We start from the raw sequence: 17,018 nt of genomic DNA on the forward strand, positions 1-17,018 counted from the left end.
TTTTTTTTTTGGTATTTCGGCATATTTGTCAATCAATAGTTCAGTATTCATTAGTATTATTATCCAAATACAATTTTTCTCATCTCAATTTGTACTTCAAAATTTTGTGGATTTTAGAATAATACTGCAACGACAACTAATACGGTAACCGCGCAACCAAAAAATTATGTTAAAGTTTGCCTCTAAAACCAGTGGCTACGGTAGAAAAATAGATGATTTAAAACTGTCAGTTTTAAAACCAGTAGCTGTCAATGAACCTTTGGCTACTTACGGTAATACCACATCTAATATTTTTTTTAATTTATAATAAGACTCTTGTGAACTTATAGGTCAACCCAAACGTCCAGCAACATAAGTTTGATATATAATGACATCTTAAAATATAAATCGAACAGACGCAAATAGACTCAGTCTTTCGATAACGAAAGGGTTATCTATTTTATGGCGTATGAGTAGGCAGTAGTGGGTAAGAAGCCTAATCTTCCGTTTCACTTCAAGCGACTCAAGGGGTATCATCGCAGAAACAAACAGTGAGGGGTAAAGAAATTGGCAATAGCCGTAGCAAATTTGCATTGTTCTCTCTCAATCATTAAGGCGTGTTGTGCTTCTAGGGAATCCCACACCAAAGCATTATACCTACTCGAGCTTGGATCGAATGTACGCTTTGTCAAGTAACAGAGCAACTTTTGGGTCGCGGAATTGAGACGCTGTCCTTATAATAAACCCTAGCACCCTGTGAGTTGTTTTGCAAATTATTATTTCTGATCATGTATATTCAAATGGGTATCTAATGTTAGCCCTAGGTCCCGTATTGTACCTATTGATATGGACAAGCGGAACACCCGACAGATAATAGTTCGCATTGATTGGATTGTCAGATCGAGTGAATGAAATGATTTTACACTCGAGTCTATTAAGTGGCAACTTGTTATTTGCACTGTGTTACAGCGTCAACCACCCGTTTAAGTGACTCACATTCAGAAACTTGGTTAACAGGGTGCATTAGTTTGAGGTCGTCTGCAAATATCAGAGAATATGCTCATGTAATGCGAATTGCATTGATTGATTGATTGCTGAGATCGTTTACCATTATCAAAAATTATATCGGGCCTAGGTTACTTCCCTGGCTTACGCCAGAGCGAGTAAAATAATCCTTTGACCGAAAACTAGAAATTTGCACAAACTGCCTGCGGTCTTTAAGATAATTAGCGAAAAAAAGATAATAACCTACGGTGTAAAATCAAAATATATGCATCCACTTAGCGGTATGAATCCATAAGCCTCAGCACGTAATTGAAAAAGCAAATGTGGTTAGTAGTTTGACAATAAGAGAGGCCGACCGAAACCGAAAACGAGGCATAGCATCTACTAACAAAATTGCGCATCGGAGGCGGTAAAAAAATAATAACAAATCTATTCCAGTCATCAATCGCCGCACAGTAACAAAAAATAAATAATCCAGATGTACAGAAGATCGCTCAAGAAAAATATAATAACAGATTCTACTTCTGGATCTAGAAGTATATAGGATCGCGCAAGAGCAATATAATACAAAACCCAGATGTGCACCGTGAAACAGTTAGCCATATCCGGGTAAACTGTAAAGTGACAGATACAGTAACGCGGTTCTAGTATGTACGCTTGAAACAGTCTTCAATCAGACGGCTCACTGCGAACCGCTCGCGGCAAGCTCGCGAACCACGTACACACTGTCATTTTTGGTTACATAACATGCAACGGTTACAGCTCGCTAGTAAGTACCCGGCTTTAGTATGTATAATGAGCATCGCTCCGAAATAAATCGGTTAAAAGTAGTAGTTATCACAGGGTTTTAGATTTGGCATACGAGGATACACCTAACAATATTAGATATTATGTTGCAGATCAATGACAGTGAGAGGGAAAGATTTGCCGCTGGTCAAAATTTAGATAATCATATGAAAGTTGTTCGGTGCATTAATAATTTTTTACATAATGTAAATCCTTTCATTGAATGTTAAAACATTCATAAATGTTTTGTTGCATGAATACATGACAATAATTTTTTATAATTGCACATCACACAGTTATATGGAAATTAGGATATAGATCTAAGCAATCCTACGAACTACCGACAACCGTACAACAAGGCATTTCGAGCCATGTTACGTCTGCTATGGCACTGGAGCGCGTTTTGCTCTGGCATGTTTGTCCTGACGATTTTTACGCCCTGTTACCAAAAATGTCAGTGCTCTTTTACAAAAAGACTAAATAAGTCCAGGAATGAACTTGTGCAAACTTTGTTTTTAAGATGAGTGTTACGGACGGCCGTACGCGCCTGGCCGGTCGGAGCTAGAATTCTGAGGAAAATGAATAATTCAGGAGCTCTGATTGGCCGAGAGGCGTAGCGACCCATTGATAGGACCAGTACGGTGTAGGAGACACCGTACCGGTATAAATATAAGCAAACCTCTTATTTAGATTTTCGATTAGATTCATTAATTAGATTCTTGGATTAGATTCATTTGTATTCTTGCGCTCTTGGTAGTAAGACGTGTTCACGGTTGTAAGTCAGATCGACATAAGTTTCTATGAATATACAGTCCACTTCACATGATTAAGGAGTTTAATTTCACAAGTATATCGAAGGCAGTTACCCGAAAGAATAAGAGGCTTCAACAATGAGACTATTGTAATTGTTTTTATGTCACCAATTATAATCAATCAAAAAAATCTAAATAATGTCACCAAATATAACAATTATAATCTTATTAATTGAATTTTAATTTTATTACATAGGTACTAACATTTTTAATTAGTAACATAGATTTTATTTTATTTTTTGTTTTCCCATTTTTATGACTGTAAAGAATGTGTAATGTAATGGGATTCATGACTAAATAAATAATTAAATTAGCATTATTAAACAATTAAATTCAGAAACGACATCAGAGGTATTACTTTAATTAACAGACCAGCCGTGCTACACACGTAAATATTCTTGCAGATCATCCGTTAGGTCGAGAAATAGCAGCAATTATTAGTAGCGATCATGAAGAGTATTCTCCACGATGCATCGCTATTTGGACAACTTGAGATAAGAAACCATATATCGTGGATATTATATTCCACCCTTTATACTATGTTTTCAATTTCCGCTTTTGTATGCTACGGTCTTCCTACGGAAACAACGTTAAGTTACTCAGATCAAATACATTCTTTGCCTACTTTTGTCTGAACCGCGTTTCAGCTGTCGTTTAAACGAATAATTCCTAGTAGACATGTCGTATATGTGAGGCGCACCACTCCAGGAACTTTTAAATGACGAAACTATTACCGCGGGGCGAAACTACTTTCCTAATAGTTATGCTGGAGGACAACATTACATGAAACTTAAATATTTGATTGCATAGCTTTAGTAAACAGATTAAGACCACCATCGTTTGTCATTACTCTTTTCTGCCAATTACCCAGAAGACGTAAGCAGAGCCTTCGCATGCTGCATCTACCTCTGATAAAAAGAAAGCAAACAACTCCCAGGCAGCTGCAAATGAGGATGACGCTCGCGTAGATCTTCAGCGCTCAAAGCGCTGGAATGAGGTGAACAAAAGAAAAAGTAAACGGCTCGCGTCCCTTTAAGGCAATGCAAACGCAGCCAAAACAATGCTGAAAACTGTTGAACCACGGAAATACACGCATCTGTGGAATATGGAGTCCGAGATAAACGACATTAGAAAGTACCTTCGTCAGCTGTGCCCTACAGGTAGATGTGTTGTGCATGTACTTACTTCAAGAGGGGACTATAAATCGTACAAAATAGGAGTCTCGATTGCTTCGTTTGACGTATGCCTCTCAACGGATGTTTGGCCAGTCAATGTAAGGATTAAAGGTTAGATTAGGTGGCGTATACAGGGCTCGTTATATACACGATATATTTATAAATCAAAAATTCGCACGCCTCATGGAAGAATGGTATAAGTGGAATTACGTCAAACATGTTATTGCTCTATTAGATACAGGAAAAAAAGTTTTTCTGTATCTAATCTCCAATTGTAAAGGATGTGGGTTATATTTTTCAGTATCTAAAGGAGCAATAAACATGTTTGACGTAATTCCACTTATGCCATTCTTCCATGAGGAGTGAGTTAATTGTAAATTTGACATAGAAAAATACACTATAAATAAAATACCGAGCGAACGCTTCAATTCTACAATGAATGGCGAGCGCGATTCACGCTGTGCAACTCGAGTGCACCGCGAGATTATGCCAATGTGTGCTTCCGTAGACGGCGCGCGGCAGGCATGCACACGTACAATATCGGCGCTGCTACGTTGTATGATGTTACACTACTTGTCTTATTATACCATGTGTCAACGATGTTCACGAATATCAATTTCATATAGGGTCAGACTGTGAATATGAAATTATTCAAATTAACAACCGCGTTATCGTTAAGATTTTAATTTTGAACCATACAAAAGATTAAATAAAAATTTTAACGCAAATGCGATGGTTAAGTTAAGTACATATTTGCAAACTTACATTAAGACCCCAGGATTTCGTCCATACAAATACGCATTAGTACGGTAATCTGTAGACAATGTACAAAATGTACAAATGTCGTCGATGCGAAATGGGTGCTAATGCCATTCCGAGCTAGTCGCGCTTTTTGTACGTTCTAATCGTCATCGAAGAACGTATTTTGACTCATAGAGCGGTTACACACGGCGACGTTTAGCAGCGTCGTCTGCAGCGATTCAATAGCTAATATTCTATCTTTAAACACACACACGGGACTTAAGCCGCGATGCACCCGCAGCTGCAGTGATATGGTTGCGATGCGCGTGACCTATAAATCGCTAGTGCTCAAGTCGCTGTGTGTAACCGCTTATTGTAATGGCAAATCTGTGTGATCGAAAAAAGGCAGCACAAGTACATACCGTCAATAGGCAAGTTCTGCGCCAGTGACAAGTGTGTGTCCCCAGTGCCAGGGGGCGTGTCCACAATGAGGCAATCGAGGGGGCCCCATGCGACGTGTCGCGTCAATCGCTCCAAGGCCTGCATGACCATAAGTCCACGCCATACTACAGCGTTCTCGCCTGCTACTAGCAGTCCCATAGACATACTAAAACCATGTCCTGAATTAAGTGTTATTCTATGTCCAAGTTATAACAATAGAACTTTCAAGAACTTATAGTGAACCTGAAGATGTGGGCCAAGTAGGGCTAGCTTGACAAGGCGCGACATAGAGTGTGAATTACTACAATTCATAAAAGATCTCGCGCTTTATGTCGCTCTCGCGGAAGGCGCGCCCTGTCCTGTTAGTCCTACAGACACAAATTATAAATAAAATTTAAGCAAACAAATTGTAATAGGCAATCAAACAATAAACAGAAAAAAACTACCCTTAAAAACTCAGAGCTTTTAAAACTCAATGCGAAATGAACAATTTGCTACTACAAGCCTTACACTCTTACCATTTAACACCATAATTAAGCAATGGTTCAATGAGGTTATCGTCATTAAGCATGGGCTCTCCACTAATATTCATCATCAGAGGTACAGAAGGGCCAAACACGTCTGCATCTAGGAGACCTATCTCCTTGTCTGGCTCTATCACTTTCATGGCACATGCGAGATTCACTAAAAAAAAATGTGATTTGAAATAACCTACATTTTGATTTTGTCAAACTTAATTTCAGCTTCAAAATTCCATTGTTGTCTTCCGTGGCCAAATGGTTACCATGCTGTGCTGCCATACAGAGCCGACAGAAATATTTGTATGGCCTATGGCCAGGATTTCCCTAGTGTGGGGCTGTGAGGGTGTGCATTATTTATTTAATTATGTATGTATTTATTATTATATTATTATTAATTATTTCAACACATCAGGGAAGAAAAGGCAAACGATTCTATTTTATAATAAATGAGTTCTTCATATCTATCTACCTACTCAAAATTTACTTCTTTGTCATGAAAAATTACTTTATATATATATATTATTATATAGAATAGCCTAGCTCACAAATATGAAGAACTCCGTAAATTGATGTATTAAAACTTTTTACCTGCTGTGGTAGTTTTTCCAACACCACCTTTACCAGAAGCTACCAGAACTATGCTTTTTACACCAGGCAGGGGTTTTTTGACAGGCAGCCCTCTGCCCATTACCTTAGCCCTGTGCTCGTTCAGATCCGCTTTGTCATGATTTTGTCTAACGAAGTAACTACATGGTACATTCTACAATAAGAATAAAAAAATGTAAGCAATTTCATGCAAGTAATACGTAACGTATAAGACTACTATACTACGAATAAGACTGTTTATAAGAATTCACTGTGAAGTTATTTTGAAGGAACTTAAAATATAATTATAGTAAGTACATACAATGTTAACGTTAGATACTACGAGCTGATTGTACACCCTGTGCAGCGCCTTTTGTATGTTCATATTTTGTAGAAGTGAACTTATTGGTGAGAATTCAATTTACACTCGTAAATAGAGCGGTTTCTCACTGAATACGTCTCAAAAGAGAAATCCACTGATTACTATCAATCAACCAACACACAACTGAAAAAACCTGGAACGTCAAACTGACAGCTGATCTAACCGTATGTTATTATTTTCCTTGTACAATACACTTGGCTGAATGTATAGATTCACATGCAAACCATATGTTCTGACTTAAAAAAATGTATCTGTCAAGTCCGGTGCGATATGTCGGAATTTTCTGCGACACTATTTTCGAAAAAATTCGGAATTTCTGCACTAAACAGTGAAATACAACTCATGTAATCATGGCAATTTGCTTGCGTACATTTTCCCACAAAATATTACCCATAAATGGGATCGTCTCAACGAAAAACCATTCCAACCGTTTGACTCGTAAGATCCCATTGCGGACGCAATTTCTGGAAGATGTAAGTATTGTCTGTATTCTTACAACTTTTGTTCACTGATTACAATTATTAATTAGAACAATTTCATAATTTATCACGTGACATAGAGTCACAGCTTGCAAAAACGTTGTTTTCTTTTCTTATGCCAATTTACCTAAATTGACACTGAAACAATTAGCACGAGTGCTGAAATCGTTCGATTGCGCTCACGTGGTGTGTGCATGTTTATTTACATAATGTGCCAACGTAATATCATTATTATCCATTACATTGTGTTGTCAACTAGTACCTTTCCATCCATAATAAAGAATTGTTTTTTTTTTAGTTTCTAAACCGACGACGCATCTCAAGCTGCCGCCCAGCACCGAAGTGTACCACAGAAAGCAACATTGACGACATTTACCTTCATGAGCTGGCTATTTCCAATCAATTACACCAGTTTACACCACAAAACAAATGTAGCCTTGTAGAAAACTTAGATAGTATTAAAGACTTTAATGACAGCAGTCACGGCATAGGAGTGCGGAGCTTAGGCCTGACGAGTGATGATTATGTTGAACAAAGAAGGCCACAATACACTTTCAATGATATTTCTTATAGCAGTATCCGGGACATAGATTTATCAAAATACAATAATGAGGTAATTGAACATTTAATTAAATTTGTATTGAATTGATTATTCAATTGTTTTCATGAAATTACTCCATTAGTTTGTTATAATTATTAATACAAAGAATGAACATTTAGAAAAAAATCCTTCGATCCAGACAGGTTCGGACTGATGATTTGAAAGTATTTCGTCATCTAACAGGATGATAACATACTTTCATAGATGTCTCATAGATTCCGCTACAGCTAAAAAGTCATTGAAAAACCAAATACAATGATCCGACAAACAAGCACATAGAAAAATTCATGAGGTCTGCTGGTTCGTTCCATGGCTTAGTTGGCATAGCATCTGACACGGTTTGCTAGAAGACGTTGGTTTGGATCCGGCCAGATAGAAGGAATTTTTTCTAAATGTTCAATCTTTGTATTAGTAATTATAATGAATATTGAATGTTTATCTGTTTTTGTGAATATACTTCACATTAAGAAATTCTTTTTGTGTTTGTGTACTTATTTAATTGAATGAAACAAAAGAAATTATCATTCTTATCCCTCCAGGATATAGAACCAACATGTCTGTCCGAATTCGAGCGCAGTGCTGTGGCATACTGCAACAGTCCCAGCCTGCCGTCCCCTGTGAGATCCGTAGATCCTGCCAGGGAGGGCAGGCCTAGTGAGGAACAATTAATGAAGGTCTACCATGTGCTATCAGCAACTGTAAGTATTACACTACGAGCATATAATTATAAATACCAACTTTTTTTTAAAATCTAGTTTTAAGAGGCCCGAAACGTTCGGGCGTTTATGTCGGCCTCATAAAGTATGTATACATATAAATAAGTCTCCTATTTTATCTGTCACTACTCCCATGTGAGGTATTGCTTCTCATCAGAAAGAGCTTCAGCACTCTGTCAACGGGTTAAATACCAACTTTAAAAGTATTATTACATACAAAACGGTATTAAAGCAACTCTTATTGTGAGCTTTTGATGTGTCTATAATCATGACTGGTTTTCTCTATGGCAAGAACTTAAAATCAACCATAGTTGTAAGTCGCCTAATCAAAAGATTATAGATGTACTACTTGGTACTTGGTGCAATGGTCTGGTGTCCGCAACTCAATGACAAAGAGCCTGTTTTGCGTGTGGAACTACTATAGACGTATATTTAGAATTGTAAATGACAATGGAACAACTAGTTTATACCCCACTTGGTGTAATTTCTCACTTTTCAGATATCTGATTATTATCTTATAAAAGTGTTTTCTTTTTATTAAACATATGTTGCAAATGTGACTTACTTATTGACTGTTCACCTTCCTAATCCTTGAAGTTAACGAAAAGAACCAACTTGCTCAATGTGCTGTTGTAATATCTTTTACTTTATTTTACTGAAGTCTTACTTGGTACTTGGTGTAACGGGCTGGTATCCGCAACTCGACTTCAAGGCGCCTATTTTGAGTGTGGTGGGTGCAGGGTCCCACTCGTGCCACCCAAGCTCCTCCAGGAATCTCAGCAGCCTCCTTGGTTTGCTGAAGACTTCGGGGAGCGACCTTGGCACTCCAAGGTACTTCGCCCTGTAGTTGACCACGCCGGCGCACTGTAGTAGGATGCGCGCAGCCGTTTCCTCCCCCTCCATGCACGCTCTGCATAGAGGGCTGTCTGTGATACCTAAATTAAAAAGGTGTTTATTGTATGGATCTTGACCCGTCAGGGCGGCAGTTAGAGTGCGAAGCTCTTGCCTTTTAAGTTTAATTAATATTCGAGATAGACTGGCATTGAGCGTTGGGAGTGCTTTCCTCGCATGTCTACAAACCGTAAGGGTGGTTGGTCCATGTATTATTATGTGAAGATTTTGTATCTTTGTGCATAGTTGTTCTGGATCATTGGTAGGGGACGGACACTATGGGTTCTGGTCTTACAGCGTCCGTCACCGACACTTTTTTGGCTAGTACATCTACTGCGTCATTTTTTTTTTTTATTTATTTGTACATAAAAAGAACATAAAAAGAACGTGTTACATGTGTTATAATTAAAATTAAGACAAGTGTCAAGTCATTGCCACGTGAGCCGCTGTGTCCTGTAATCTACTGTAGAGTTACATGGTTTTGTATACATACCTCCATGAGTGCTTGATGGCATTCGTAAATGAGCCCTGAGTTTATCTTATAGCTGTTCATGAAGTATGAAGCTGTGCTTGAAGTACTGACATACTGTCGGAGAGTATTCGAATGGAGTGATTCTTTACTCTTCTTGCTATGATTGATTACTGAAGTCTTACGGTTGCTAATGATAATGACACTTATCCCATATTTATTTCTCTCTTTTCCCTACATTTGTAGTTTTTTTGTATAATAACGCACACATTCAATATAGTCCCGCACTAGGGAAACCCTGTCTCGCGGGTGCCAAGGACACACATATAGACAACCACAAACTCATGAGAGAATTAAATGTAGGCCATAGAATTATTTCTCCCGGCCCGGAAATCGAACCTCGAGTATGGCAGTACGGCATGGTAACCGTTCGGCCACGGAGGCAGTTAAGTTCTACTGTTGTTACTTTGTGCTTATCAACCAATTCAGTATAATTATGTTCATTTATCATTATTATTCATCCGACTGCTCAGAAGGGTTGTCCTTTAAAGAGGAGGTTTAGGTCATAGTCTCTCACATTCACACGTTTTTCAAGGACTGTGAACTTTCTTCGACATGCAGGTTTGTCAATTGTGTTTCTTTTCACCTTTAGTGAGAAGTATTGCTACAAAATATTTACAAACGTAAATTAAATAAACGAAAGTCATGCGTGCTGCCAGAGCTACAAGCCGATGATAATGCAGATGTTGCATTCTCCCTATAGGCTACCACTTTCTATATACATTCTCTGTGCTCAGTTTCCAGTCTCCAATTTTTTTAAAATGTGTATTGTATATGTTACCAACTTTACAATTATTTTATTTTCTATATTTACTGCTTTTCAGATGCCCACCTTGTTCATAAAACCTTTGGACTATTCCATATATCATCCTAATCTAATATTTGTAAACAACATTCGGGGAATGACCACTGTGTAAGTATCACTACAAATAAAATATCATTATTACATATAAAAATATAAATTCCATAATCAATTACAGAGTTGACCATGTTTTAATAACATATCCTTCTTCAATTCACACTTAGGCTCGTAATAGCATTTTCCAGCCTTTTACAAACAAAAGTGATTCTCCTCTCTCTCTTACGTAGATAATAAACGGTGATTTTACAGAGGTCTCTATCATTATGTGAAACAAGTGGCACTACTCCGAACAGTTGGTCATCTGAAGTTTGCCTATGTCAAATTTGAAGTCATGAAGATCACAGCCCATCCCGAGGACTCATCTATAAGGTGAGGTATTTTTACAGCTTTTTGGTGAGGTTTTTACACATGGATTATACTTTTAAAGAAGTTTTAAACAAAGCATTGTTTCGGGTCCTTCACAGGTCCCATGGTCATGATTGACTGGGATGGTAAAGTCATCAACAATGTAAAGAATAGGTTGTACCCATCGAGTACCTATATAAACAGAAATGGAGACGAAATAAAGGGATACATTCCTGGTAAATCATCAATGATAAATCACTTATAAATATCAACTCTCGTTTGCACTGTAATTACAAATTAGAAAGCTAAAATAGTACAGCGCCAACAACTGATCTGTATGTACGTCTCCGTATATTCCAAAAATATTCTATATTTATTATAATAAAAATAATATCTCTAACAATGGCGTGCTGTTCCATTCGGTGGTGTGGGGAAAAACAACAAAACATCTAATTACAAAACAAATGGAATCAAATTTCATCGGTAATTAAATATTAAATATGTAATTTAACTGGTCGATTTGAAGTGAAACAATTGACAACACCAGTCAATTGTTTCGAATTCTGGCTGGCCAATCGGAGCACAGTTGTCACAGTAATGATATGGCAGAATAGTTTTCAAACAAATTAAATGACATTTCGTCTCTATTTCTGGTTGTATACTCGATGGTTGTACCAAATGAGTAGATATATATGTCTATATATACATAAGGATTAACATAGGTACTTAACACCATCAAGTATTAATTAATAAATTTTTCGACTTTCTGACTTCACTGCATCGTAAGATAAAACTACTCACAGCGACTTTTAGCAGCGATACGAACGCGATATGAAGGCGTTGCACGTTTTAAATTAATTAACTTATTTATTTATTTCATATTTTTTAACTTCACTGTCGCGTTTACATCGAAGCAATCGCTTATAGATCGCAAGTGTAGCGATGCTATCGCTGCTAAAACTCGCCGTGTGTAATCACTCTTACGAAGCTGAAGTTGGGTTCCAAAGTAACTAGGAGCGCCATATAAGAAAAATATAGTAGATGATCAACCTTCCCCCAAAGTAAAAATTTTTTGTGAGCTACAAGCAAAAACTTATTTTAACTAATGCGGATATTATTTATTATTATTATATGTAGTTAGTTGGTTACCTACGAGTTTCATTAAATTTCTTATGAATTCGAAAAAAGTAATTAATTAATATTATATAAATTTGAAGAAAATATTCCACCTCTAAGGGTGGCAAACTAGGGGATGAATCTGGTTTCGCGCACATTCCGCTAACCGAAGTCATAAAACTTGGCAAATAGTTGTAATTCAACGAACTTTTGAGGTCGGATTTTTTAGTACTCTGTACTGCGATTACAACAATATGAAATTTTACATTAAATTTGTTTATTATAGGGGAATTTGAAATATAACATATTATATTATATATAAGTACTACTTCAGTATTATTTGTGCTTCGGATTTTCATGAGACGGAATACTGAATACGATTATTTTTTGAGTTCCGAAAAAATAGTTTGGAAATGTATTATGTATTGCAATCGCGGAAACCTATAGCTAAATTATGTATTTAAATTTTTATTGCATGTCCAGAATGTTTTATTTATTCTGTTTTTTTGTCAAGTGTTCGATCTTTGTGTTAATAATTATAATAAATTATGTATTATTTGTATTTAGGATGAGATGGCGCGTGCGAGGCATATCTGGCCTAAAGGTGTTTTTCAATTTTTGGAAATATAAACTTTGGAACATGAAGCAGGTTTGGCAGGATCAAGAACTGTGAGTATTTTTTCCTGTTTTTAGTAAACAACTCGTAGCAATACAGCTTGTTGTGAAAGAGTACATCCAGGGTAGTACTGCCGCCTTACCTATTCCTGCCGCCATTTAAGCATTTTGAGCATTTGCCGATCTAAGGTATTTAATATAAATATTGTAATGATAAATGTATTCTAATGTATATTTACAAAGAGCAACCCCTAAACTTTCTTGCTCATTCTTCTCAGGGGAATCTGCCTTACGAATGAACAGTAGAGTTTAATCAATATGACGAATTCAAGTGTAATTTGCTCACCTATGAAATAAAGATTAATTGACTTTGACTTTATTACTGCGTTCCAGTTTTTAAGGCTAAGTCTGCTCTCTTGAAACCACTGTTTACTGCAATTTCATTGAGACTTCACTGAGATATTATTGTAGTTATTATTGTTAGATTTTAGCAGAGTGACGTAACTATGTGACAATGCGACCGCCTTCCATCGTCATTTCGCCACTTGTTTTCCAATTTTGAATCGTTCTTTAATACCGTTGCCCGTTATTCTCACTTTGTTTTCGTTCCGTCGTCATTCTCTGCTTAATCGCTGAAGCGAGCAGTGCTGCTCGTGTAATTTTCATCTTTTTACCAGTTCCCATCGAGTATATAACCAGAAATAGAGACGAAATAAGGGCCATATATTCCTGGTAACACATCACTGATAACTCACTTATAAATATCAACTCTCGTTTGCACTGAAATTACAAATTAGAAAGCTGAAACAGTACAGCGCCAATAACTGACCTATATTTATTGCAATAAAGATAATATCTCTAACAATGGCGTGCTGTTCCAATGGTGTGGGGAAAAACAGCAAAACACCTGATTACAAAACAAACGGAATCAAATTTCATCGGTAATTAAATATTAAATATGTAATTTTGCAATTTTCGTCCATTATAGCAAAGCTCAAGTTAACTAGTCGATTTGAAGTGAAACAATAGACGACACCCGTCAATTGTTTCGAATTCGGGCTGGCCAATCGGAGCCACATGTCACAGTAATGATATGGCAGAATAGTTTTCAAATAAATTGAATGACATTTCGTCTCTACTTCTGGTTATATACTCGATGCCAATTCCCAACCTAAATCATGTGCTAATTTTGATACCAATCTCATCATCATCAAACTTAAGAGTTATACTCTTGTCGGTGGAGCATCTTCCAGTCACCTCTCTTCTAAGTCAGCTCCTTGCCCTCCTGATACGTACGACATGAAACCGGCCTTTTCCTTTATTTGGTCTATGTAATTTCCCCCCAGTCGACTTTTTCCCCTCTTCCCCTCAATCTTTCCATCCAAAATGGTCTTAAAGAAATTGTCGAGTCGTATCAAATGTCCAATCATTTTCCCGCATCTATACTCTATAGCATAGGTTCCCAAAGTTTTAAGCTCACCGCCCACCGAGGCAAGATAAAAAAATTTCAAGGCCCACCACTACAAAATATAATCGAAAACACGTATTTTTTATGTTAATTTAATAATAAAATCACAAGGAAAAAAATTATATATGTATGTAGTGTAGTGTAAATACTAACTGCCTCATTGGCCGAACGGTTACCATGCCGGTCTGCCACGCAGAGGTCCCAGGTTCGATTCCCGGGCCGAGAGAAATAGTTGTATGGCCTACAATGATTTCTCTCGTGAGTTTGGGTGTAATTTGTGGTTGTCTATGTGTGTGTGTGTCCATGGCACCCGCGACACAGGGTTTCCCTAGTGCGGGGCTATGTTGAGTGTGTGTGTTATTTATTATTTATTTATTTATTATTTACTCTGATATTTTCTTGAAATGCGGTAGGTAGCAGCCTCTGGACAGAATCAACGTTCCCAGTTGCTTCCGATGCCCTACCCCAGAACTCCTCGGCGCCCACTGGGGGCGCTAGGGACCACTTTGAGAAATTATGCTCTATAGTATTCAGGATCGTTTACCATGCCAAAGTATGAATACCAATCTAAACTAGTAATATTGTATAATTTTATTGCCGTTATCCTGGTCACGGATCATTAGCGGTTTACAACTTCTTCAACTGTTATCATAGTTGTAATTCTAAAATCTAGTTGCAAGGGCAGTTGCCTATCAGTGGAGTGTCAGTGCAATGGCAGTGATGGCATTCATTAATTCAATCATTAACTATCAATGTTGCCTTAAACTACAATGGAAAAGACTAGGCATCTTTATTTTTATCTAATTTAATGAGCAATTTAGTCTTCAAATTAAATATAATAATAATAATAAGCATGTATCATACGCCGGTTCTTGAACCTGAGTCCCTAACCCCGGCCGACTGTGCCAATGCCAGGGGAATACCGCCTCTCCCATATAAAATTCTCATTTACATACGTGCGCGTGTACCGTACCGTATTTCCTTACGCAGCTATATGCACGCATATACATATGGTTACATGTCTCTATATACATGGAGGCATGCATGAAATGTACGCACTTACTTTTGTTATTTGCGACTGTTGTTTTTAAGAAGCAAAAACTCGCGGTATAATCCTATATGTTCACAACATTGTAGGTCAATGGTTCACAAACTATAGTCTAGGTTGCCTAAGTAACGAGTTGTTGATGACACTAGCTGTCTTGTATTAGAATATGGTTGTTTTTCTTTAATGGTTAATTTGGTTTGTGCTATACACAATAAAGGACGTGTATTCAAAGCGTATTGTGCATCGTTCAATAAACATGTCTCTTTAAACTAACTTTGAAAAGTTTTAATTTTTTTTATGGTAACGGGCCGAACAAGTCATGCACAGGGTGGTAAGCGACACGCCTATCAATAACAGTTGCAATGCCACTCAGAGGTTAAATTGCAAAAATCTACGACGATACGATTTACGACGACACATGAAGTTGACAACTCCCATGTGCCCGTAATTTCACCAGCAACCTTAGCCTTCAAACCAGAACGCAGTAATGCTCACATTACTGCTTCGCGGCAGATATAGGTATGGTCGCAGTACTTCCTAAAAGTCATAATAAAGACCGACCGTAAAAACGGCATTACACACATGAGGAAAGCACGTACAAAAATTAAGTTTTATTTTGCTTTGTTTTACCAGTTGGTATGACGGCTTCTCTACTTTCTACGTGGGTGCAGATGGACTCGTCCAAAAACACATTGCTGACAAGGTATGCTTGTTTTTTTCTAACAATTTGGTTTCATAATTATATTGCTATTATCGAATGGGGAAAATTGCGTTTAAGTACTGGTATCCCCAACGTAACTTCCCTAAACTATGCAAAATTTAATCCTTTTTGTTTTTAGGTGATGCCAGACCAAGACACTATAATAGACGACGAAGAGAAAGCTCCAATTGCGGCAAAAATAGCTCTGCTCATCGGTCTAATACCAAGGAACTACCTGACCGACGTCTCTCCATACTTCAGTTCGTCAGCTGGCACCGCAGAGCCTACTACATTGCCCTTTAAAGTATTGGAATAGCATTGCCACGTGCAAAAAATATTTTGAACAAAGAATTAGTGGGTGACCATACTATGGCGTACCTAATGTGATTGTAATGAAATATAGGAGTTTTTAACCGAAATTATCATTCATTCGGTATAAATTATCTAGTTAAGAAATATGCTTTTTCAATGCTTCTTAGACAAATCATAATTACTTACAAAATCTTGAATAATATGACCTGTGTTTGATATTCTTGGTCGACGACGATAAACATTTTCAAGTGAAAGCGTCATTTTGATAATTCGTTATTTATTTATAATTTTGTTTTATAACTGCAAATAAAATGTTACTGTTCACTGGTACAAATACGTGTTTATAGTCGGCTTTTATTCGGCAGAGTTGTGATTATTAGATGTTTATAAACACTTTCCAGCATGTACAGATGTTGTATAAATAAAATTCAATTTTTTCTCATGTTTTTAATTATTCCACAAATTCTATTTCTTGACGAAATGCACTCATTGTTGGTACCAATGTTGGGACTACTTTTATTGATTTTACTAATGCAATTTCAAGTTTTTTGATAATTCGACAAACACTTGACGTTGCATGTTTCTCTATCATTGTAGTGATTAAATATCGGGACTGAATCCTATGAAAATCAGTGCGTTCTCAATATTTATAACCACATAATGTTGCTAGAAGATTATTTTTCCATCACTGGGATTTGTCACATACTTGTTACGACAAAATTAAAAGACAACTATCAAGTATGAAGTTTCATTCGCATCACGCGTCTTTTCATTTGGTCAAGTATTGCTTATTTGGCAGTAATTGTTTCGTACGGAGATCGAGAGTAGACCCCCTACTCAACAAGCTTTCACGATCGAACACATGCGAATTAGAGCGAGACGTATCACTCGTGCTATATAGTCAAAATA

General features: G+C 37.1%; 2 protein-coding genes across 2 annotated transcripts in view; one reads left to right on the top strand and one right to left on the bottom strand.

The window, feature by feature from the left end:
• Positions 1 to 6,430, bottom strand: part of LOC113232784 (iron-sulfur protein NUBPL) — a 9,419-nt gene extending 2,989 nt beyond the window's left edge. Inside the window, exons 1-4 of the mRNA XM_026467576.1 lie at positions 6,368 to 6,430; positions 6,049 to 6,220; positions 5,458 to 5,623; positions 4,921 to 5,105 (exon numbers count right to left, since the gene is read on the bottom strand). Coding sequence (XP_026323361.1) covers positions 4,921 to 5,105; positions 5,458 to 5,623; positions 6,049 to 6,220; positions 6,368 to 6,430 — 586 coding nt within the window. The remainder of the gene's footprint in view (positions 1 to 4,920; positions 5,106 to 5,457; positions 5,624 to 6,048; positions 6,221 to 6,367) is intronic.
• A 250-nt stretch (positions 6,431 to 6,680) lies between these two features.
• Positions 6,681 to 16,521, top strand: LOC113232946. The gene is made up of 8 exons (XM_026467863.1): positions 6,681 to 6,900; positions 7,205 to 7,519; positions 8,047 to 8,205; positions 10,468 to 10,556; positions 10,755 to 10,874; positions 12,534 to 12,635; positions 15,731 to 15,800; positions 15,937 to 16,521. The coding sequence occupies exons 1-8, from the start codon at positions 6,778 to 6,780 to the stop codon at positions 16,111 to 16,113; spliced, it is 1,155 nt and encodes a 384-aa protein (XP_026323648.1). The 5' UTR covers positions 6,681 to 6,777; the 3' UTR covers positions 16,114 to 16,521.
• Positions 16,522 to 17,018: the final 497 nt, after the last annotated feature.

This window comes from Hyposmocoma kahamanoa, unplaced genomic scaffold (genome assembly GCF_003589595.1).
Source record: "Hyposmocoma kahamanoa isolate Upper Pololo Valley unplaced genomic scaffold, ASM358959v1 78, whole genome shotgun sequence".
NCBI classification, from domain to species: domain Eukaryota; kingdom Metazoa; phylum Arthropoda; class Insecta; order Lepidoptera; family Cosmopterigidae; genus Hyposmocoma; species Hyposmocoma kahamanoa.

What these genes read in the sequence shown, in the direction of transcription:
- LOC113232946 (XM_026467863.1), top strand. Translation starts at nt 6,778, where the DNA reads ATGGCAATTTGCTTGCGTACATTTTCCCACAAAATATTACCCATAAAT. An exon ending in TATCAAAATACAATAATGAG is followed by an intron (nt 7,520 to 8,046) that starts GTAATTGAACAT and finishes TTATCCCTCCAG; the next exon opens with GATATAGAACCAACATGTCT. An exon ending in ACCATGTGCTATCAGCAACT is followed by an intron (nt 8,206 to 10,467) that starts GTAAGTATTACA and finishes ACTGCTTTTCAG; the next exon opens with ATGCCCACCTTGTTCATAAA.